The sequence below is a fragment of the Patiria miniata genome, unplaced genomic scaffold (assembly GCF_015706575.1).
Source record: "Patiria miniata isolate m_02_andy unplaced genomic scaffold, ASM1570657v1 HiC_scaffold_17, whole genome shotgun sequence".
Classification (NCBI taxonomy): domain Eukaryota; kingdom Metazoa; phylum Echinodermata; class Asteroidea; order Valvatida; family Asterinidae; genus Patiria; species Patiria miniata.
In genome coordinates, this window is record NW_024037055.1 from 12,622,686 (window position 1) to 12,648,058 (window position 25,373).

The 25,373-nt window shown below is 40.7% G+C and overlaps 1 protein-coding gene, 1 long non-coding RNA gene and 1 other non-coding gene across 4 annotated transcripts; all 3 read left to right on the plus strand.

Annotated features, from left to right (window-relative positions):
• The first annotated feature begins 274 nt into the window (after positions 1 to 274).
• Positions 275 to 10,029, plus strand: LOC119723861. 2 transcript variants are annotated; one of them, XM_038194742.1, is made up of 8 exons: positions 275 to 1,081; positions 5,512 to 5,672; positions 6,519 to 6,624; positions 7,262 to 7,343; positions 7,829 to 7,999; positions 8,284 to 8,378; positions 8,949 to 9,069; positions 9,610 to 10,021. In XM_038194742.1, exons 1-8 carry the CDS (start codon positions 473 to 475, stop codon positions 9,762 to 9,764), a joined length of 1,500 nt encoding a protein of 499 aa, XP_038050670.1. In that variant the 5' UTR covers positions 275 to 472; the 3' UTR covers positions 9,765 to 10,021. The 2 variants fall into 2 exon arrangements, with proteins under 2 accessions (XP_038050670.1, XP_038050671.1); XM_038194743.1 differs by lacking the exon at positions 275 to 1,081 and adding an exon at positions 4,275 to 5,153 and having other exon boundaries at positions 9,610 to 10,029.
• Positions 10,030 to 13,023: 2,994 nt separating this feature from the next.
• On the plus strand, positions 13,024 to 25,373 carry LOC119723864. Its single transcript, XR_005270592.1, has 7 exons — positions 13,024 to 13,192; positions 17,774 to 18,561; positions 18,774 to 18,903; positions 19,582 to 19,651; positions 20,268 to 20,412; positions 21,718 to 22,424; positions 23,491 to 25,373. It is a non-coding gene; the product is annotated as an uncharacterized LOC119723864 (long non-coding RNA).
• LOC119724077 lies at positions 23,143 to 23,249 on the plus strand. The gene has a single exon (XR_005270603.1). It is a non-coding gene; the product is annotated as a U6 spliceosomal RNA (small nuclear RNA).

Sequence of the window (25,373 nt, forward strand, 5' to 3'; positions counted from 1 at the left end):
AAAATGCTCTGCTATAAAACTAAGTTTCCTTTTCTACCGGAAAGGATTTTAAAAAGGCCCATTATCATAGAAAACCAGCATTCTTTGTTGTAAAAGAAAGACTTAGTTTTTTTCACATGAGAAAGACATTGCGCATGACATCATTTGATCACTATAAGGGGGAACACCGGTATCGAGTTCCATTACGTCACTGGTTTAGAACATCTGTCCAAAGTCTATATCAATACGCGCGTGGCGGGCCTGCATTGTGAGGGACCGCCCGATTCCGTTTCCGGGTCCTTCACGCGGTGACTACTCTATAAAGCAGGCGCTGGTCTTTGTAGTACACTCAAAAGCTGCGAAACAAGCTATTGACAAGACCCAGATAACCAGAATTTCGTGTTTTAATACCAGAGTTGGGCAGAGCGTTACATTGTATACCAGCTTCCGAAACTTCATCATCTTGAGTAAATTGTTCGAAAGTGTCAGTAGTATGACTGACATCATGTCGCAAAGCGAGTTGAAGTGGGGCATTTCGAGCGAAACAGGTAGTATGGACCAGCCGCCGGCAAAACGCCCTTTGTCACCCGACGACACCGGGAGTGCAAGCTACAAGAGCCAGAAGTCCGTATCGGATGTGCTTGGCCCCGAGATGGCCCAAATACATCTGATCGCCGGTGGGGAGGCCGCGCCAAATCATGGGGTAGAGGAGCGCGTGAGCCCTGCTCTGCTTAGCGAGGCCGCCGCGCTGATGGGCGCTGGGATGGAAACGATGAACGATGGCGAAGGACTCGATGAAATCCACGCTGAGGGTGACAGCCACCGCGTGAAAAACCTCATTCAGATATTTGAACATTCGGGCCAAGAGGAAGCGTCGCAAGAAGAGAGTTTCAACGGGTGCATTGAGGTGGAGGAGAGAATCTCCTCAAGCACTGCCACGGAGGAAGAATTCCTGCCTGGCCGCATCATCGCAAAGACTGTGCACAAAGTCAAGGAAGCGGTCAAGATCGTCGGCCATACCGTGGTAGAAGGCGTGAAAAAAGGCGTTCAGGACCTGAGACACGATTTCGAGATCGGGCTTGAAAAGTTTCATCTCCCTCAGGTATGTTTTCATATCCATTTTAATTCAGAATTTGTTGGAAAGACGGAAAATCCATTAATTTCAAAGTCGAAGTCTTAGAAGATTTGATTTTTCTTTTATTATCAAAGTGGGTCTTGGAAAGTGATAAGAAAAGACGTATAGGCTCGAAGAGCTTGGCGCGGTAGGATACTATAGAGGTATACAACAGAGCTGTGGTCAATTCCTGACAAGTCAAGTCACAAGTCCATCACAAGTCAAATCACAAGTCTATCACAAGTCAAATCACATGCCCATCACAAGTCAAATCACAAGTCCATCACAAGTCAAATCACAAGTCAATCACAAGTCCATCACAAGTCAAATCACAAGTCCATCACAAGTCAAATCACACACTATAAAAACTGTGTTTAGCAATTAAACACAATCTTGCTATCACTTTGTAAACATGTTTAGGAGCTAAACATTATGTGTTCGATTCCTAAACATCAATGTTCAATGGCCAAACACTATCCATCCTCACTCTAAACATGTTTAGGATTTAAACATGTTTACAAACTGATAGCAAGAAAGTGTTTAGAAAAGTGTTTAATTGCTACACACAGTTTTTGCAGTGCATGTCCCCCACAAGTCAAATCACGAGTCTATCACAAGTCAAATCGCTAGTCCATCACAAGTCAAAACACAACTCAAATCACAATTAATGCCATCACAAGTCAAATTACAAGTCCATCACAAGTCAAATCATAAGTCCATCACAAGTCAGTTCACAAGTATGATAACAGCTTGTGACAGGGGGACATGATTGTGATTGACTTGTGAGGACTTAACAGCAATTCTTAGGGTCCACTGCAATAAATATATCGTACGGCAATAAATAGATGTCACAAGTTTTTAAAAATCTCACAATGAAGACTACAATATTTGTATGGTAGACCTATATTATGACCCTCAAACCGATAGGAAATTCTACCGCATACCAACCGCAGATTGGAGGTTGAACGGAAATGACAAGTGAACCGTCGTTTGAACTTTTAAATACCGCATTTTGGTATGACATGTATAACAAGTTATGGGCTAGTGGACATTAGATCTCCAAAAATTGGGAGGGGGAGGAGCCGGATGAGGAGACTGCCATTATGCCACACGACAGGAAAACGCAATGCTTGAGACATTGCGTAATCACCATTTCCAGCAAACTTTCATTTCAGGTTTTGAGATCACAGCTTCCTTGTCCATGCTCCTTCTCTTTCATGCGAAACGAAACCATATAGGTCTATTTGAATGAAAAGACATGTAACCTCGCACGTGTAGAGTGTTCCAGTTCAAGCAGCAAATAAAATGGACAGTAAATAAAAGGTGTGCACCATAAAGCACAGAAAACGAAAGCGACTATACAGGGTATAAAATACACAAAGCGATACACGTGAGTAATGAAAGTTAACACATCGCTTCACGCCAGAAGCGAAAGCGAAGCGGAAATGACGGAAACAAAACCCACGTTGTTACAATGACCTTTTGCAAGCATATGTAGGCCTACATTGTAAGAACGGGCCTGAAGCAACCATCTGGTAACAAAACTTCGCAACCAATAGTTACTCGACCACTAAACTATAAAAAGCGGTTGTTCACCGAAAAAAATGACCATCGGCCTGAGCAAGTCATTTTTTTAATACTAAATCAAGCATAATCTGCGATCTCATAACCCTGCTGAATTCAGCAGGATCGATCCGTGACAGCCAAATTTTGTGTTGAGTATAAGTTATTATATGCATTGTTCACACCACCACCACGCAAAATCCAAGGAATAATGTTCAAACCCTAATGATGAACTTCCAGCTCAGTAGATATTACATCTTTTCGAGAAAACAGTGAAAACCCATGCACAATTTTTGATCACGAAAAAAGATTTTGTCCATACTATAACTCTTAATTGTTCACAGCACCTACATTTCTTGATTTCTTCTAAATGACAACAAGCATTTGGCACAGAGACCGAGTTTGAGAAAGATATTTGGTTATGGCTCTGGTAGATTTTTCCTTTAAAAAATATAGGTCGAACAACAAGCTACAGCAGCCATTAAAAAAATCGTAAATTGCTTGCTATTCTACCTATATTTGATCAAACGGCAAATTTGTGATGGCCCTATAGCCAAATATCTTTCTTAAGACATACTCGGACCGTGTGTCAAATGCCATGCTTGTATCATCAAAGGCACAATTCCCCCAAATATTTCCCCCATATCTGCCCCAGACGGAATAATTTTAGCCCAAATACGCTTTTTGGTAATTCGCTAGCTAAGGTTTAACTTTTCGGATATAAGGCACGTATGAATATTGGTGATAAATACCCAGAAATGAACCTATTTTCCCACTGAAATTAAATATACTGCGAAGATAGCGCATTAACTGTGAACGTCTGAACGAGAATCATGTCCCAAAAGCTGATTCGGGGACTGTTCATAAGTGGGTGCAATTTTGAATTGGAAGTGTTAGAAACGACACCAAAAATATTGCGGCAAGTTTTTTCCTCAAAACTTGTACAGTATCCACTTCGCTTTTTTTCACCAGGTTAGGTGTTCTGCATGTTATTCCAATTCTGAGCAATTTTATCGTTTCAAACTACACAGAAGTATTTAAACTGATCGTCACGTGTATAATTGTAATCTGAGCAATGTGAACATTTTTTGTTTCGACTATTTTAACACGATGATCACGATCACATATTGAAGGTTCCAGAAGTTGAGAGTTTTCGTTTCACATCGCGTGATCTCGAGGTCAGTTGGTGTATCGTGTGATTCTGTGTGCATGTCACAGTCACCCTCAGCTCACAGTATTTTGATTGAACGCGATCAAGGTCACGAAATGCATGCATGCACAGAATTAAGGGCAAGGCTGGTGGTATGAGGTGAGGTTCAAGTAAGTAACGGGGTTAGGATCACATAGCGCAGTATTCTGAGACCTGGGGCAAGGGTATCATTGAACTAACAATGCATATTACATCGTTCCTGACTACACTTATCTATATTGGTTTCTGTACCAAATAGACATGTACATGTATTGACTTCAGACCTTCTAAGATTTCATTGGTTGCCATATGCTCCATGATGTTTCTTCCATTCCCGCAGTCTGATTGGCCAGATTCTCACAGTCCGTAGAACGCGTGCTCTGTCTGTACCGTACCCATACTAGACACAGATATAGAATAAGAAGATGTTTTATTCCATATACCCGTACCATCTATGGTCTTTGCTTGCACGTGAATATTCGAATTAGGTTACCCCGTGACGTGTCATAATAGTTCACATAAACTGGAACCAACATCGATTCGGGTTACAGTTTCCAATCCAGACCTCAAATTTCCGTTCAACCCTTGGCTTGTTCCTGGGACTCAGCCTGCGAAACCGCATTACGGCTCCATATGGTGAAACCTACTTCCTTCAAGGGGAATATAAAAACAGAAAGCAGGATACTGAACTTTTTATTTAACGGCTCATTCAATACAAGAGGCGATAGTCTTACATTAGCTAGTTGAATTTACCGGGACAAATATAGCCGAGCGAGCATGAGTGAAGACGACACGCCGACGAATCTTGCCGCGAAGCCCACTGCGTCCACAGCGTTTGGCGCGCCTCAGCGGCCGAGGAAAAGACCGCCTTCTGCCGACCACGATGATGACAGCAGGGCGTACAAGAGCCAGCGTTCGGTCTCGGACGAGATCGGACCGGGAATTCGCCAGTTTTGCCGCCTACAAAGCAACCCAAAGTTCGGGGACTCCCATGTTGGGGAGAACCTGTTAGCGGGAGGTGGAGAGGTAGATGAAGCGATCACAATTGGACCGGGTGGGGAGGGAGTTGGACAGGGGAACAACCCGCGAATTGACCCGGGGCAAACCTTGGCAGAGCCACGCTGGGACTCGGAAGAAGAAGAAGAAGGGGAACTACCGTGTAGCCAAGGTTTCCAGCAGGTGCTTGGAGGTGGTGTAGACGTGATCGACGGAATATTCTCCGACCTGGTGCACGCGGGGAAGAAACAAGCCCGCAAGATTGTCAGGAAATTAGTCGAGCGGTTTCGCCAAGTCTTGCCGTTGCCGCAGGTATATACCTTACCAAAAAACGACCGGTATCGGTTTACAAAGGCATTTAAAACTGAACCCAAAGCGCGTTTTCCATTCCAGACAGCAACATGACTATTTAAGTCAACTCTTTATAGAAGCAACACAGTAAAAACAACCGGCGTTTCTAAATCTCCGATCCCGTGTATGAAAAACTGAATGTAGACCTGATTTGCAGTTGCACCTATTCGACCCTATAATTAGGGCCGGCTAAAATACGATCGGAGGGAAATACGACTGTTCTTCAGCCGAATCCGAATATTTTTTTCCCCACAATTATTATTAGCGTGGATTTGATTACGATTATGGTTTATACTTGTGTGACATTCTATATATGCAGAGTTCTCTGGAGCACCGCCCGGACAACAACGTGCACGTGCGGCATCCTGACAAGCTGATTGGAGGAATGGTGGGACTGGGCATGCATATTCAGAAGGACGCGAAGGGTCATCTTGTCCACAGCGTAATTCCTGATGGTTTGGCGGCCAAATCTAAACTCCAGTAAGTTTTTTCCCAATTCAGAAAACTCATATAATTAAAAACTATCACAATTAAACACAGTCAGCCTTAAGCTTGTTTTGACATTATCAATTCCATCTTATTCTGCTTGAAGTTAGTAGTTCATTCTGATGAGCATTATGAATCTATCCATCAATCGATCAACTGAATGATGCATTATTAATCTATCCACGGATAAAATCTACAAAAAAAAAATGAATTAATTGCTCTGTCATTGGAATCTATCAACAAGCTAATTAATCAATGAATGATCCATCAATTAATTTATCAATCAAACGATCAATTAAAATAACGATCAAGCAGTCGGTTGGATATTTATCTTTTGATCAGTTGATATTATAAAATGAATCAGTTGACAATAACATTCATCAGCGAACTAAATCGATCAGATTAATTCATTGATTGGCTAATAGATTGATCAAGTAATTAACTGATCATTCTATCGGACAGCCTGTCGTTAGGCTATTAAATTCAGTGATTGATCGAGTGAATTGATCACTTAATTAATAATAAACCATCTCAAACTGATATTCAAGTGGTGTAAATGGTCCATGGTTAAATGAAACCAACAAGTTTATCCCATCAAACAAAAGTGGAACAATTTAATGTTTCTGTGAAAAAACTATCAGTGTTCCCAATTGCCAAATGGCAAAACATAATAAGGAAATGATATACATGTAGGCCTACTTGGAAATTCTTTTACAGAAAAAAAAAATAAATAACTGGATAAAAAGAGGAATAATCGAGTGTACAAAAGTAGCTTTAGACTATTCTATTATCACCATGAAGTATTGGGCCTTCAAAACGATTTTTTTTGTTTTTGAACAGGGAAAACGATATCATTGTCAGCGTCAATGAAAATGATGTCACGAGTTGGGAATTCGAGGAGCTCCAGCAGTTTTTTGGCTCTTTGGAAGAAGTGGATTTCAAAATTGTAAGTACATGGAGCAGACAAGCGGTTCTAAATTAGTTTTTCATCTTTGACTTTGTTAAGTTAGACCTGACCAGAAACATCTCTGACCAACCCAGCCCAGCCCAATTCAACCCAACCCAATTCAACCCACACAAGTGTGTATTTGCCTGGGACCCCTATTGTCCCTCTTTTGTATTTGTACTCAAACTTTTTAGGAAGACCTCCCATATGTTTTGTACATGATCGTAAATTGGGGACCTTCGGGAAATTGGGGACCCTATTGCCATCTATTGTTCAACGTCCCCTACTGAATGCAGAAACAAACTCAACCAAACCCAACCCATGAGCCCAGCCCAACCCAGCCCAACCCAACCCAACCCAATCCAGCCCAACCCAACCCAACCCAACCCAACCCAACCCAACCCAACCCGGGCTTACTTTATTTCCAACCTCGGTTCCAATAGTAAGCCAATAGTAAGCCCTGGATAGGAAACTTTCTTCCTGTATATCCTGATTAGATACCGCAATTGTGGGCGCGTTCTGCTCGACACCCTGGGGACGAGGTTGGACCCAACCCAACCCCCGCAACCCAACCCAAGACACACTGCCAAGGCAAATTCATTGTAATTAATCATATCTGTTCCATTTGCGTTAACAGGTCGTCGAACGCGAACAAGAGGACGAAGGCGGTGCTTTTGTTTGTCATAAAGTCACAATATCCATCAAGATTTTACTCGAAGGTACGCAATATTTTCCATTGCACAACAATGTCACAATCTCTCAACGCAGTCCCGCATTGAGGTCATGCGTATCACCTTTGACCCCTGACGCAAAGGAAGGGTAACAATACAATACAAATCTTGTTTAGGCCAGCATGTTTACCTAAGAAAAACTTATCGGATTTGGTCACCAAAGCAAATGGATACAACCATGGTACTACTTGCCAGCTGCTTTAATGAAGGGAGTTAAAACAATTAAAAAGGGGGGGGGGCGGGGATGCACTACACCATGCATGCGAAATCCAACATTCCGGACCGTAAAAAAAAATGTTTTTTAATTCTCAAAACAGATAGGGAGGTTTTGATCAAAATGTTTTCAAAGTTAACGTGAGTTGAGTAGAGTTGGACAGGAACAGAAATTCAGGAGGACTTGCCAAGACTGGCAGGCTCAGATTGTTCTCTCTCGAGGTCTTTCATTCTACTCTTTTCTTGTTTTCTATCCGAAGGAGACCAGGTGATGGTGGATATAGACGTCAAGGTACATGTCAGCCAGTTGCAATTTAATGGCGAATCGGAACCGTACTACATCTTCCAGAACCAAAGTGACCACAGCACCAAGTACCTGATTTTGAAGAACAATTGTTTCTGCATGTCAACGGCGAACGACTTGACACCTTGTAAGATCATGCTTGGGCCAGATTCTAATCTTTCCTTTTAATATGGTTAATATTTCCATAAAAAAGGGGGAAAACTGTTTCGTGAATTTTTATCATGGGTTTTCCAGGACTTTCTGTCCGTGTTTTTTCCCCACCAATAAATTAAACAATTCCTTCACTTGTCATTTGTTCATGCTTTCGAGCTACAAGTGCCTGTCCACTCGTGAGGAACCCTTGAAAATTACCTTTGTTTTCCCAGAATATTAAAGTTTATTTGCTTTTTTTTCTCTTTTTCTTTGGCATAGGTCGCTTTAAGCGATTCTATTACTCATATGGAGCAATGGCTTTCATCAACATAAATAACAACTCACCGTTGGATCATGGGGAGCCCTCAAGAATTGTAAGTCAGCCGCAGCAAAATTTATTTTAATCTAAATGACGCTTACATCATGAAAACAAATCAGTCAACTATATTGAGTGCATGGTAGTGCGAAAAAAAGAAGACTAAACAAGACCAAGTACATGTATATGCCTGATCTGGTATACGAAAGCTTCAACTTGGAACATTATTTGTACTCGGTGACTCGTCTGTCAGTGACTCAGTTAGCCAGAGATATATTCTGGCCGTTTGGGTCCAGCAAAATGATTAGTTGAATCAGTCAGGGTTTCCGAAATCCTGGTTACGTGACTGGTTTTGGTTTCATACACCAGTTTTAATGATTTTAGTCCCCAGACTTGACTGACCCCAGTACAATGTTGTCCATTGTCTGCTGGCAGAAGTAGATAGACTAAATCATGCCACACAATGTGTATTCAATTTGGGAAATTGGGATTATTAGATTCTTATAAATCTTGGGTTGGGGACGAAGCCGAAGCTGAGAAGGGAACACAGGTTTCGGAAACACCCAAGCTAGTTCGGCTGTACATATTCTGCAGTACTGACAAGAAAGTCGAAACACTTCTTTTTTAGGGTGTGAACAGCAGCGAGTTGACAGACAAGATCAGCGAGTTTTGGACAGATGACAGGATCTTTTTCACTGGGAGGCAAGACAACACTGCTATGTATACATTCCAGTTGGCATCTCAAAAAGGTGAGTTAAAAAAAAAAAATTGGTTTGGTAGTTACTCAACTCTGTCTCAAATCAATATGCCTTATCAGGCCAGTGGATCGCATTATCTCCAGTTTCCTTGGTGATGAAAAAACTTAATCTACTCATTTCTTCAAATTTCTACTTCAATTTGTACTCCTGGGTGGAGACAGTTAAGTAGGGGTAATGGGTTGCATGAGGACACAACATATAGCCAGCAGCTGGAGTCGAACCCCGACCCTCTGATAATGAGTCAGTTTGTTTTCCCAACTGCTCCGCCTAGTATAGCATTTATAGTGTAAAGGCCTCCTACCCACTTCCAAAAGATTCGGGGTATAATATAAAGTGGGACTACATGAATATAGTATAAAAGGTATGGAAGGTGGCCGCCATCTCTCATATTTCAAAGGGAAAAAGACTGTATTTCTTTGATACTTTCGTTTGAAAAAAAAATTGGGTAAATAATACCTTCCGTACACTGTGTATGCTTTCTACATAGATGGCAATAGTTAAAAAGTGTCTTTTAAATTGTTCTTTTGATAGACTTTTATCTCACTACTGATGCAAAGGGAAATTTGACAACAACGTTCTTCTCAGACAAGGAAGCCGTGGACGCAAGTGGTCAGTTCAGCATGGAGCCTAAGTCTAAGATCGACAAGATGACGCCCTCCGACATACAGAAATACAACTCAAAGTAGCAGGGTGGTCTCCATAGCAAGAAAAAGTCCTTCAATTAGGAGGAAATGATCATCACCCAAATCCCGAGCAAACAGCCATATGGTTGCTAACCGCAAAGCATCGCTGTTGTTAGGCAAAGCCGATTACGTATTTAAAATCATTTAAAACTTTTTCTTGCCAACCCAACCCATGTGCATTGTTCAGCAAAGCGCCGTAAGCACTACGGCTGACCGATTTCGGCCCAGCACACAATGATGCGGGCATATTAACATATTCATTAGCGTCACTCTGTGTGACATGGCGTGGGTCTCGGTATCGACCAATGGAAGCCGGCGAAAAGGGTGATATTTGTTAATTAACAACTCGTGAAGGAGACTTTGATGTAATTGTTTACTGCACACCTTAATGGATAGGAACCTCATTAATATTCGTGAGGCTTGAAAAGATTGACAGATATTGCGCACGCCAGTGTTACCATTTTCAAAATTGCACGAAGCGAGGCCTATTTTTCCAATTTCAACGAAAAGTAATATACAGCATATACTTGGATCATTATAGGGAATAAATCCTGAAAGTTGCATGAAGATACGGTCTTCCAAACTGGAGGAATTAATTTTCAAAGATTTCACCCGCCAACGTGACCATGTATGTGTACATGTAGTTTCATTCAAAATAAAGTGTTACATAACTTTTAGAAATCGCCCTTCGCAACCATATGGCTGCAAAAACGAAACACAGTTATGTATTATGGTCCCGCTTACGATGTTTCTTTTTGGTCTGACTTTTGTGGTTATTGAAACACTTTATCATCTTCGCATGTTTTTTTTTATTGAGTCGGGCGGTTGCATCTCCAATAGATCTTATGTTTAGCAGCCGTCTTAGATGATCTTGCCTTTGCTTAGGCAGTGTCTTTGTTTGGAATATGCATTAGTTAGCCTTTTGTGCATGCATTGTTACTGAATTGAAATAATGTATGTATGTTAATGTATGTACCTCTGTCATTTCTGTTTTAGCCTCTGAAGAAGAACTTGCTAAGTTCGCAACGTCAGGCCACATTAATTTTTAGAATTGAAATAAGGTCTAATTGAAAATATATGTTTGAACTATTAACAGACAACACCAATAAGCTTAGTTCAATCACACACGGAGATAATAAATAGAAAACAGCATGTGCTCAGCAAAGTAAGCGGAGAACCAGTAACAGCCAGTACACACACCATGACCTTATATTAGGCTGTAACCTGTTCTTGCTTAACAATGACATTCTGTGCTAAGACGATATGTTTGCTTAGGAGCTTCATGTGAAGAGGGAGATGTAGAATTAATGTACAATATTTGGTCTATGATATGACTATTGAAAATCACACCGAAGTTGTCAATTAGGCTGACAATGATTAATTCTAAAAAGGAAAAGTGCTTACCGTTATTGTATGCAACATTATTTTCATACGTGGGTAACGTTTATGGGCCAAGGTACAAAGGTATGAGGTTTAGTTTAGGTCAGAAGTTGCGAGAGTGGTGAGTGGAGAAAATTGTACATAGTATGGCAATAAATTAATACTCAGAAAAATTACAACTAAGGATATAGCAACACTTTTACAGTATTTTATTTTAGGGCATTTGTAGTTTTGTATCTGTATTTTCACAAATTGTGTGCAAGACTGCTGTTTATCATGTTTATTAATTAAGCTTGTGTAAAATACTTTCGTTTTGGGCATTTGTAGTTTCTTTATTTCTGTATTTTCCCAATTTCTCACTGTGTGCAAGAATGTTTTTTATCATGTTTACCAAAGTGTAAAGTGCTGTAACAAAGATAATAACTTTTTATTATCAGTATTTAGATGTTAAGTAGATGAAGGACAAAACATAATAAAAATAGATCATAATGTGCAACTTTTGTATCAAGTTATCTTTTAAAAGAATAACCTATCAATATGGCATTTTGATAAAAATTATTTTACTGTGAATTTTCTTGCTAAACACGAAACAGAAGCGTCTTGCTACAAGTATTATAACATTTACCTATACGCATGAGTAATTAAGTGTAAGAAAATAATAAGACACGTTTTCTGTTTGAAGCAATAAAGTATGAGCTTGTAATTTGATGTGGGTTTCCAAAGCTACAGCTACGTCTATATTACTGCGTCCCATATTTGTAATTATAAACGATGAGATCATAGCTCTAAAAGATGAGAACATGGCTAGGGTCAGCTCAGGTAAATTTTTGCACACGCATGCACACCCAGTATCCTACACTTAAGAGGACCTCCTATTGTTTCCCCTCCCCCCTCCTCAAGGGCGGATCCAGGGGGGGGGGGGCAAAGGGGCCATGCCCCCCCCCCCAAAAAAAACAAAACCAATTCTTTTTTTTTTTTAATGTGACATCGCAATAAAGGCAGGCAATGAGTACACCACCATCTTTTTGCTAAAAAAAATTGGTTAAAGTGGTCAGAAATTGCCTCAGATCGCACCATAGAGCTTCTAGAATCCCAAAAAAAAATTTCGGGGCCCTTCAGCGGGCCCCGAACCCCACGCCGTAATTTTTTAGACCCACTTTTTTTGGGGACCAAAATTTTTTGGGCCCCCCAAAAAATTGTGTTCTGGATCCGCCCTTGCCCCTCCTTAAAAAAAGGGTTTGTACACAAATACCTCTTTTTAATAGAGGGTGCCCTTCAAAGAATTCCTTTCAAAGATCCTGAGTTTAGTTTAGTTTGGTTAGTTAATTAATCCCCATAACGTCAATTTAGTGCGAGTTCCCCGATAGTGTGTCATTTTTTCCCCAGGTTACACTTAGGAAGTTGAATGCATAGTCAAGAAAGTCTGAGTAGTCAAGGTATCCACACTATGCATTTTTGTTGGGGAAAAAACACCCACAAAAGTGGAAAACTGAAAAACATTTTTCACTGCCGTTGGCGGCGCAATGCGTGTTGTTGTTTCATAGCCGTTTTTCTCGAAATGAGGTTAGAGAAACTTGGCAGGACACTGTTAAAGTTCCCGCTTCATATCTTTGGAATAAATTAAGCTTCAGAAATAAATTTGGAATCATTGGAAAGCCAATGATTGCGCTCTAACATGCCATAGCATAATGAGCAATAACCCCCACCTTTGAAAATGATGTACGTAACGTGAAAAGTCAAAGGTGGGAATTATTTCTCATTATGCTATGGCATGTAACACCTGCAAAAACTGAATTTGAGTTAACGGTGAACATAAAGCGCGCCCTCTATCTACGTGTTATTGTTGTGCTGTCATCGTCAACACAAGTTGTGCGGTGCCACGTGCTTGCGATCGCGGGCGCAAACCACTCGACTGACGCCGCTGCAATAGTCGCTATGTACTCGCCGTCACATCACAATGCAAGGCCAGGGAAGCCGACAAACAGTTTGATCATGGAGAAATTTCTCCATGGTTTGATATCCTGCAAGCCGAAACTATAATTATTATGAAGGTAAGTCAGATTGATTTGCTAAGTTTATGAGGTTTTCGTGTTCAGTCTTCATTATAGCCGGCTCCGAACCGAGGTTGTTGCTTGGTGGAGCCATGGTGAAGCATAGGCGCACCAGAGGGTTAGGGGTAGCCATGCCTGTCATAGGTCCAGAAGATAACTTAACTTGATTATTACCAGCTGTTTACATCGGAGGAAATAACAGTGGAATTTTTCATGAGGAGGCAATTAAGTTTCCGATTGGACGCGTACTAGATGGCCAGAGCATTGTTTTATTTCTCCATGGCCAGAGGTTCTTTATTTCAGACCTGGTTTTGACAGAACTCTTGTAGTAATTTTCAAAACAACCATACCAGTTTCCATTCGGTACACTATGTTCCCGATCGGGTCATGTTTTTCGTCATCAGGGTAAAAGTAGTGCAGGGCGGAACATGTCAAGTGAAGTTTGAGGATCTATTTTGCAGATGAGGCTGGATCTACGTCAATAGTTTATTGTTTCGGTCTGCATTTAAAAACCGCAGGGGAATATCTACCACTAGGGTGAAATTCTCAGATTGCTTTAAAGTCTTTAATATAAACATGGGTCTTGCCACATATCGTATTTGTTCCTATGTTTAAGAACGGATTTTTTGTGTGACTGAGCCGTATAAATTGCCAGGGTAAGAAAATCTACATGTTTTCATGAAATTATGAAGTCGGGAAATGTCCATGTCCCGCTGTAGGTCTAACTTGCATGATTTTTTCAACAACAATTACTACTACAGGAATGCATAATTATGCAGGTCCCAACCATATAGACCTATGTTTATATAGCCTAAATGAATTGTGGAGCAAATAATCATATTTTTAGGGGGTGTGGGCAATTGAAGGTTCGATAGTCCGAATGCACAACATTTTCATAAGAGGGTGTTCGTTAGTCCGAAAAGGAAATAAGGTTCGTTAATCATAACATTCGGATGCAATAGTCCGAAGATTAATTAATCCGAAGGTTCATTAATCCGAAGGTTCATTTATCCGAATGTTCGATAGTCCGAATTTAGAATAAGGTTAATCTGGCCGAAGGTTCAATAGGCCTAGTCCGAAACGAAAATAAGGTTCAATAGCCCGAAGGTTCATTATTCCGAATTGACTCTAAGGTCCGATAGACCATGGAGACTCCATGGATAGACCGAATCGGCAATAAGGTCCGATAGACCGAATTGGCAATAAGGTCCGATAGTCCAAATCGACTCCCAATAAGTTCCGATAGTCCGAATCAAGGTCCGCCGTAGTCCGAAGTGTCACACTGACGAACCGTCAGTATCGACCGTTCGGACTATCGAACCTTATTCTCAATTCGGACTATCGAACCTTATTGTCAATTCGGACTATCGAACTCTATCGTAAATTCGGACTATCGAACCTTATCATCTATTCGGACTATCGAACGTTATTGTCAATTTGGACTATCGAACCCTCTGGTCTATTCGGCCTATCGAACTTTTTTTCGGACTAATGGGCCCTTCGGATTATCGAACCTTCGGGCTATTGAACCTTCGGGCTTTTGATCCTTCGGACTATAACGAACCTTCGGACTAATGACCCTTCGGACTAAAGAACCGTCGAACCATCGGACTATCGGGCTCATAGCATAGGTGACCGGGTCATCAGAGGAGTTTGATGTTCCTTAAGCCCTGTCCGCACTGGACTTTTTTTGGTCAAACTAACCGAGACTATGGGTACTTTTCCCATTTTAAGTCCAGTGCGGACAGCCTAGGACGTTTTCCTCTCAGTTACTTTTCCTGAGTCCAGCGGTTACTTTTACTGGCCAACTGCTGCCCAGGAAAACTTCCCACGCGCCCAGGAAAACTGACCGAGTCGCTTTTCCCGAGACGATTAGTCCAGTGCGGACAGTGCGAGTCGGTAAAAACGGCTCAGGAAAGCGTACATCCGGCCCGAGCGCCCTGTTATGCATACAGAGACCGCACGAACCTGCACGTGCAGTGGCCGAACATTTTGTAGAAACACGCTGCGGTGTATTATCAAGTCCGAGCGGTAAAATCTCGTTAAAATATATATTTCAACGGACAAATACATACACAGAGAAGAGAGATCACATTCTGAGAATTAATTTGCGGAAATTCTCTTTCTCCACCAATGTATGTTATTTTCTACGATCCAAATTCGTCCTGATACGCTACTGTAGTCATGTACGGAACATCATGGTCCGGTACCGTACGTAGGCCGTAGTCACTGGTTCCTGGCCCACATCATAGCTTCGATTCTGTAAGCATGCGATGGGAACCAACGAATACTGATGGCACTGCTGCCGCACGGAACATCGTACAGCGGCATGGCTTCGACGACGTGCATCACAAATGCGTCAGAATTATAGGCCCTTTCGTCAAGATTTAACGTGTCAAGATGAAATAATATCGCGTAAACGATTATGTTATGCATGCAAATGGCGTGTGTAATATTACTGAGCGTATCGGTGGCTGAAAATGTGATCGGCAATTTGTTTTCTGCGTACGGTGAGTCATTATACTGACACTGTGACAGCTCGGTTACTTCTCCCACGCGGTCGGGGTAAAATTTCCCGCGTCGAAAGTCCAAGTGCGGACAGTGGTCACATTTGACCATTTTTCATTTTACCATCGTCTCGGTAAAACCTTCCAAAAAAAAGTCCAGTGCGGACACGGCTTAAGAATAGGTACCGGTAAGTCTAAACACCGTGCCACGGATTCTTTACTATACTTTTGGATCAACTGAAAATTTGGTGTGTGTTGGGTTTTTTTTGGGGGGGGGGACAGCAGAAATTAATTCCACACAAGAGTTGAACAAACGAGATTGTTTCAGCGCATGGCGCCTACACTATATCATAAACACGTGTTTGTGTGTGGTGTGTTCCTTTAAGCCGTATCGCTTATAGTTGGCAATTATCTTTACAGATGGGATTATATTAACTAGCTGTTTTAGATGTCGGTGTGTTTCGTTTGGAGAAGATAGCATGAGCTTTAATTGTTTATAATGTCACTCGGTTTCTTTAGAGATGGGACGGTGTCTGATGTTTTCAAACCACTATAAAAAGCAACACTGCAAAAATATGTGTTGTTATTTCGTCAGACAAGCTATAGAAAAAAAATGTCTTGGCGATTTATTAACCAACCTTTATCGTCTGTTATACGCGCGCGGGGAACTGTTTAGTCATTCGAGGGTTAGGATGTGGTCAACTTTTGATAACATGAACCTTCTTCACCCAATCAAATTGGAAATATTTCTCAGATAAAAGAGGCGTTAAGCATTTCATGTGTGCAGTATAATAACATTCATTGAGACATTTCACAGTCTTACCATTACTTTCGAATTTTTGCTGTTGTTGCGTCTTCACACCGACTCCGTTCGTACTGGCGTGCACCGCATTTGAAGCATTTGTTTTCTTGTGAGTGTCTTCTTTTTTTTAGCTCCTTTGCCGGAGAAAGTTACTTAGTTGCCCTTCAGTTTCATGATTTCAACCCTACGCAAGTTTGCCTTGACAACACAGATTTGGCCTTATAGTTGAAAGTTCATTAGATTCTAGATTTTTTATGTTTTTCTTGTACATTTTCTTAGTATTAGAGATTGTCTTAAATTCTTGACCATGTGCTTTTTTTTTACATAGCAATTTCTTTGTTTCCCACGGTTAATTGGCCTAGTGTACAGAGTTTGGGGCCAGTGGGGTATAGTTTTATTACCTGCTAATCCTTGAGTTAGGGATTAGTGTCTCCCACTTCCTTTGTGTGAGCATGGTGTGAGTTGGAGACGAGTTTATGCATATTCATTAGATCATAATAAGACGTTTTCTCTTTTTGTATTTTCTTGTGCCAGAGTGTTCTTTTATAGGTCCACTTAATTCACTCGTACTGGTTTTAGGGTTATAGTTTTTTTTGGTTTTAATCTTGATTTTCGTGGTTTTGGTTTTATTATTTGGTCATTTTGGTTTTCTTTTGAAGTTCTTGTGAATAAATTCTTTGTGTCCCTTTTTTATTCGAAATCTAGAATTTGTGTCTGTGTCTCTATTAATTCAATTTTTTTCGCGCCCGTTCCTTTCAACGATCCTGAGTTTAGTTTAGTTTGATTAGTTAATCCCCATAGAGTCTATTTAGTGTGAGTTCGCCCATAGTGTGTCCTTTTTCCAGGTTACATGTATACACCACCCAAACAACTCCACAAAAGCAGCACATTTGTACCCCCGCCCCTTGCATTTCCTATTAAATACAGTTGGGGCGGGAAATGTTTGGACCCACTTTCTCGGGAACAAACAGCTTTGTTGGCACCCCAAAAGTTATGTTCTGGATCCAGCCTTGCTGATGACTGATGGTAGATGTAGAAATTAGTGTCTGACCGTGACGACATTCAAGTCTTGAAAAGTAGAGAAAACAAATATAAGGCACGGCCAGCTAACTTCAGATGTGAACTGTCAATTAGCAAGCTAACTGAAGTTTCATTCACTTATAAAAAGTTTTATTTTAATCTTAATTACAAACAAATCATTAAGAAACATAAATCAATTTTGTGATTACCATACTAACTTGAAATCTGTTTTTGTTATACTTGTTTTCGCAGGTGTTTAAAGAAATTTGGGAAACAACCGACAGTGCAAAAATCCTGATTTGGGTAAAGTATTAATTTATTTGGCATAGGACAGAAGATCAAAGTGGTAAGTATAGTATTAGTAGTAATGCAAGAAATGTGCACTCAGTTTATGTGTCGCCTAATTAAACGAAGTTTTGGGAGACACTTTCCGGTTCTAAATTGTGTATGACCGTACGTCCGTAGTCGAGTCCCGTAGGATTTACCGTAGATCGGTCATTGTTCAAATACACTGAAAATGTTTCTTTGTCGACAGGATTTGATGGAGTTAATGTCACTTGGATGGGGTGATCCGTGGGTGGGGTTCATCGCAACTCTTCCGAAATTGAAAGTCGAAGGTCATATCCAGGGGTCATTTGATAACACAAAACATATACATGTAGGGATCGAGCGTGGAAAAAGGCGACACATGTGGTCCGCGGACAACTTACTGTTTGACAAGAAATGGAAGCAAGTCAAGTTTTGTTATTGAGGGGTCGCGCTTATAATTTCCATGCACAAATTACAGAGGAATAAAACATACAGAAACAATGCTTTTATTCCTCCGTGGCTTATGTGACTTTGTAGGGGATAGCTCTTGACAAAATGGTATTTATAAACAATATGTATTGGCACAAACTTAGTAACTGATTTATTTCAAATTATTTTGCTTTCATTCAATATGCAGATGACAGCGGAATCGGAGACAACTGAAGCTGATTATTTTTCGTGGTTTGGAACTGCATCAAGGGTGTTTCAAAATGAGGAGTATAAAGCGTTAGGTGAGTGATTATTATTAGGGTAAAAATATTTTACAATTATAGTTCACTAAAATCGTTGTCTTGGAATGTTGAAAGGAATGTTTTTAAGTATTCACAAGCAGCATTCCATTTCTATATGGTAAGTTGAATTGTTCTTCATTAGAGTATCTCTCATTATTGGAAATGTCTTTGCTGGATTTCCCTAACAATTTTTTTATTTTCGTTGTATACAGTGAATGAGACAACCTCATAATGTATATTGAGGACATTGAGAACAGCAATGAAAGATATGAGTGAAGCAAATACTCCGAGTTAGGAGAAGGAAATGGGCACAGCACAGAGGCAGTATCCCTTGAGTTGGGGGTGAGGAGTTGGGCTGGGGTGGGATGAGGTTGGTCTGTGGGCAGTGGATCAGGGCGGATGAGGGGGGGGGGTTGCAAAATGGAAAACTCATATTATGAGATGTGGCCTGAAAAGTATTTTTCCTGTTAAAATCTGTAACATGTCTAATAAATTCGGAGTTTGGGAGGGAAGTGGGGTGGGGTGGGATAGGGTTATGTTTGGGGGCAGAGGATTTTGGGGTTGGGTGGGGGGGGGGGGTTGGAAGTGGACAAATTGAAAGTGGCCTATTATTTATTTTACCTTCAGGGGGGGGGGGGCTTGTATAAGTTGGACATAACAACAGGAGCAGATCTAGCTTAGGAAAAGGGGAGTGAAGGGGGGGGGGGAGGTGTGAGTTAAGACATGCCCTGCTAGGGGGGTCTAGGGACAATCATATTGAAATATCCGATGTTCAATTTTTGGAGTACAAATTCTAAGGCAATTTTAGAATTTAGGAACTTAGGCATTTTAGGAATTGACAATTTAGGAACTTAATTAAGCATGCATTTCATTATTTTTGGCCCCATTTTACGAGTATCATAACATTACTCAGCAGCTGAAGGGGGGGGGGGGGGGGTGCACCCCCACTCCTGATCTGCTACTGCATGAGATTTACCTTTATTCCTTGTATTCATTGTTATCTTTCTTATCACACTTCAGAAGCCAAGAAAGATGTCTAGAGTATCAGCCAAGACACACGGTAAACAACTTTACAGAGGAGAATAAACAGGTCTGTAAACATTATTCATACAATCAGTTAATAGGTTATGACTTGGAGTTAACAAGGTGTGTGTTCAAAGTTTATGAGTGGGCTACCTAAGAGAAACCAAAAATTCTATTGGCAAGGCTATAAAAGTCACCATGGATGCTATTTGGAGTGTTGGTAAACTTTTTTGTATTGATAAAAATGTACACCCAAATGAAATAGCACCTTAGTCCCTAGCTATTTCTCAAAGCTGAAGGCTGCTGAAGTATGAAGAGGCACATTACCAACAGCCAACTATTCTTCCCACAAAAGCTCCTCACTGTATAACAATACCTTACTATGTTGAAAGGATTGAACTTGTGATAACACAGGGCATGTGTTATCCTGAAAAGACAGAGAAAGTTCTGTCTTGTCAAATGAGATTGTCAACTTGACAAATTAATCTGTAACTCAAAACTCTTGTGAAATTTCGATACTATGGATTCAGTGTTGAAGAGATGCTGTTGCTCTGTGTGTTTTCCTATTGTTGTACAATGTATATCAGGATAGAAAGCCTCATTGTTTTTACTTTTCATGATTCTGTTAAGCTGCTGTGACTTCTAAAAAAGCATTTATAGCTGTTTTGTGATTTTTCTCTCAGGCATGTTTGTCAGTACAGCCGTCCAGCTAAGTGACACTTAAAGAAAAGCCAGAGCCACCTGTTCCTTATCAGAAAAACTGACCATGGATAGTCTCCAATGAAACTGACCTGCTACGTGATTGATTACCTTCAGCTAGAGCTATAGGTAAGTTGTTTCCCCTAGGTAAAGCATGGAGAAATAAAAGCGTTATTATTCCTCTATGGTAAAACTACACTCAACAAAAAAAGAAAGTCCCCCTTAATACTTTTTTGTCAAACTAAAAAATTACTGGGCACTAAGCGTTCCACAATTTATGACAAATGGTACTGAAAAAAGTTGCACTTTTGTGTAAATGCAAGGTGAGTGTGAACCACAGCTTGCATGTATACAAAAGGGCAACTGTTTTCTGTATCATTGGTCATAAATTGCATAAATTCGTACACAATATCGCTGTTCTGGGCCAAATAAAGAGTGTGGCTGGATTGCTAAGGATTTTCTGTAGTCGTTACTATTTGAGCGAGAGGTGCTTAGTAGTTTTTGAGTTACACAAAAAAGTATTGGAAAGGGGGGGGGGGGACTTTCTTTTTGGTTGAGTGTCGTCAAGCTGCAAGTTAAAGTATGGAGAAAGGAAAAAACTTCACTTGTTTTACAATAACTTTAACAATTAAGTCGCTCTTTAGAGTCTTTACAATATCTGAGATATAATCATGGAGCTATAGCTTCATGATATAATCAAGATTCATTTCTACAGACGCAGGAATAACAAATGTTCCTTCTGCTGTGCCACTAAACTATTACTGGTCATGATACAAACCAAATTTCGATGCAGCAGACCAAATTGACCCCCAACCCCCACCTTCACCCGCCATTATCCCCCCTTCCCTAATTCCTGGAATTTCCTAAGTGGTTCTTCAGTTGTTGTTGTTGTGGTCCTTTGAGTCCCTAGACAGTGCAGTGCCTGGGAAACAGAAAATAAATTTTTGTACAAACACAAAACAGTGGCAGTGAAGTGCCCACCCAAAGTTTGTTCAACCATTGTGGCTGCACATTGACCCCTTGTGCATACAGTTTTATCAGCATACAATTTAACATGACTCATCAGCCTGATGTATTGGGCAAGTGACTACATGCAACAAACATTTCATGTATCAATTCAAGGAAACAATTAATACCGGTGTGTAAAAGGTTGTTAACTTGACAGGCAGTTGGTGGTCTTCATGTCGTATATTTGCTTCTTCCCACAACAATGTCAAGAGAAAAACATGCTCATAAATTGATCAATTTATAGTGCATAGAGCAGGTAAATTAGTAAAACTTACAAAATTTCTTTGAGTCAACAATTAAGCCTTAGATGCTGAAATCGAAAAAAAAAATGTTGTGAGGACTCAAAGGTTTGAGGACTCAAAAACGAGGTCAGTTTGAATCACAGAACAGATTCTTTGTCTTTTCTTTTCTTTGACTGCTTCACAGATTAGAACTCCGACACATGATGATGGGTCAAAGAAGAGGAAGATGAGATTTAAGATGGATTCAGCAGAAAGCATCTGAGCTCCCTGATCGAGAGAGTGAATCTTCCAAGAATACAATTGTCCGATTGTTAAGAATTCTTGTGTAGGATTGACATCAACTTAAACCAAGGGGCACTCAAAGTTGATTTTCAAACAAAACTTAACTTGAAAGAAGTAGAAACACCAAAAGTTCAGTGTTCTGCCAGTTAAAAAAAAAGTGGATTAAATTGCAATGAGACTAAGTGTCGAGCAACATTCTTGATGAACCAGTCATCAAGTAGATGAAGTGATTTGATCAAGGAATATCCCTGCAAATGTCCATGGCTTGGGAGCAGCAAATGTTGTGTTACGTCACCTAGTTACAACTTGATGGTTTCCCCTGGCTTCGAGTTGGGAATGATAGATTGCATGTTTCTGTTTATTACAGTCAGAAAGAAAACTCAGATAACCTTTTCTTGATGTTTTGCTTCAGTCCTCAGAATTGCATATCAGGGAGTCAACACCTGATGATCAGAATAGTAGCATAAAAACATCTGAAGTTAAGAAGCACCAACTGTTACAATCTAGACTGAGATGGAAGATGATCTGTCATGATGGAAGGTCACAGATTCTTTGCAGACTATCGAGTGATTGAGATTCAACAACAGCACAAGAAAGTATCATGAAAAGGTATAGTGATTAAATGTTTTCCCTATGTTGATTTTGCCTCTAGTTAGAGGTTGCCCTTACATTTGTAAAACAAGTGAGGTTTCAAGACAAGTCTGTGAGGTTTTAAGAGACAAACTCACTTGCTTAGAGCTGAAACCTCACTAGTTTTCATGTGCAGGGCATTGGCAAGACAAGCAAGAGGGCAGCTTTGTGTGAGAGGTATGCCTGGCAACATGTGTTGTTGATTGAACAACACACTCACACACTCACCCACACATGAAGCTGCCCCTTTGTCTGTTTCATGAAAGAGTCACGGCGCGGCGTGCGCGCGCGTGAGTCCAAGGTTCATTGAACCGGTTTAGCTCCTCCCACTGCTCAATGGGAACCAATGAATGGCCATTGTGGTGGGCTAGCTAATTTGCATACTGTATGGGCTGATGATTAAGCACTAAAGGTGACTAGGAAAACCATCGAGCTTTGCTAACAGTGCTCTCTCGCTTTGGGCGTGAATGCTTCATAAAACATGATATTACAAGATATCTATGCAACATTAATTAGTGTTGTGAACTACATTATGTAGGATATTGCCTCCTCTGTCTGCTGATATCAAAATTATGGTTGAAAATCGATCAGATGTCTCTAACAAACCCCTTAAATAAGTTCACATTGGAAGCAGTAGTGATTTTATGGTTTCGCAGACATGTGCCATATAAATACAAGTCTCGTCGCAAAGTAAATCGTGCTAGCTTCGGCTGCACATATACTAAAATTGGAACGATACAGAGAAGATTAGCATGGCCCCTGCGCAAGGATGACACGCAAAATCGTGAAGCGTTCCATATTTTTCGTAAATTTTGACGTCGGGAAACTTACAGCATTGTTTTGGTACCATATGAGGTCATTTTGGCCTTCTTTTAGCACAGAAAATGAGGCTAGTCTGACACAAAGCCATTTTTTTTTTGCAAGCAAACAGTACAAAGCATGATTGCGCGTAAGCCCGAGGGCGCTGTCTAAGGAGGAGGAGGCGGGGCTTAGCGGGAGGGGTGCCGAACGTATCCTTAAGCACATATGACTTTTCTTATGGCAGTTTATGCAGTTCAGACTGATGACTCTCCAGACTGTCATCAGAGTTTTTGGCCAAGGTTGACGGTCTGTTCTTCGCAAAGTCTGACAGCACGAAAGCTAGAGGGCGCTGTCTAAGGAGGAGGAGGCGGGGCTTAGCGGGAGGGGTGCCGAACGTATCCTTAAGCACATATGACTTTTCTTATGGCAGTTTATGCAGTTCAGACTGATGACTCTCCAGACTGGCATCAGAGTTTTTGGCCACGGTTGATGGTCTGTTCATCGCAAAGTCTGAAAGCACGAAAGCTAGAGGGCGCTGTCTAAGGAGGAGGAGGCGGGGCTTAGCGGGAGGGGTGTCGAACATCATACCCTTGACCACATACTTTTCTCATGGCAGTTTCTTATGTAGTTTCGACTGCTGACTCGCCAGACTGTCATCAGAGGTGAAATTTTTTGGCAAAGGTTGACAGTCTGTTCTTCGCAGTCTGAAAGCACGAAAGCTAGAGGGCGCTCTTTGAGTAGAAAGAGGCGAGGCTTAGTGATAGGGGAGCTGAACAACTTTTTTTTGTGACAGTTATGCAGTCACAAATGATGGCCCTCCAGATTTTCACCAGATATGCAAGACATTTTTGGCCAAAGTTGACAGTCTGTTCTTCGCAAAGTCAGAAAGCGCGAAAGCTAGAGGGCGCTCCTTAACGAGAAAGAGGCGACGCTTAGTGATACGGGAGTTGAACATTCTGCAAACCAAATTTACTTTTCTTGTGACAGTTTTGCAGTCACAACTGATAACACTCCTGATTTTCATCAAAGGTGCAAGATCTTTTTGGCCAAAGTAGATGTCTGTTTTTCGCAAAGTCTGGAAGCACGAAAGTTAGAGGGCGCTCTCTAAGGAGAAAGAGGCGGGGCTTAGTGATAGGGGTGCTGAACGTATGTAAACCAAATTTAACTTTCCTTGTGGTAGTTAATTGTGCATTCACAACTGATGACCCTCCAGATTTTCATCAAAGGTGAACTTCTTTGCCAAAGTTGACGGTTTGTTTTGCGCAAGGATAACGCGCAAAACCATGCATGTTTTAATTACAAGCACCTTTAGTGAAGGTCTGTGCATCAGCTTGGATAAGTGTTTGACAAAAAAATGTGTTCTTTCAGAAAAAGTATTTGTTGTCAATTTTTTTGACAAACAGTGATATAAATAATTAAAATGGGACTGAGATTAAGGTGGTTATGCATTTGATGGAAGTGAGTCAATCCTCAATCAAGTGCCCTCATACACTTTTATAACTACATTATAGGCCTGAAACTAACTATAATAAGTTTGTGTTTTAAGCTTGATTAACTCCAATGTGTTTTAGTTTTGAAGGTCAGTGGCAGGAATGTTATCAAGCTTCAAATATCATCACATCAATCGGGGTAGTAAACAAGTCACAAAAGCTACTCAGGTGAGCTGTGACAAAGGCAAACATAATTATGTGATTGTTCCTATCTCAGAGAGCTGTGACTTTAAGTTTTCATGCAATTTCATTTTGTGATTGACTTGGGATTCACTTAATGCTTGTCACTTATGGTTGTCTTGCCTTTGTCTTGAGGTTGACTTGTGACAGACGGGACACTGACTCTTGATTGTCTAGTGACTGACTTACATTGATTTTGGGATTGAATTATGATTGTTCAGATGTCAATAAAAAGACAAACATGTCAGCAAGAGAAAATATAAATGTGATGGCCTCACATACTTTAAAAGATTTAACTAGTACAACTGATAAACAGACACTACACACATGCACCATACACACATAGAAAGCTGCTGGCAAAAATAATGACAATATGATCTTATTCACATCTGAAATTTCAGCTTTTTTGCATCACAGTTTCAGACAATTCTGACAGCATTTATGTATCTTCTTGAAA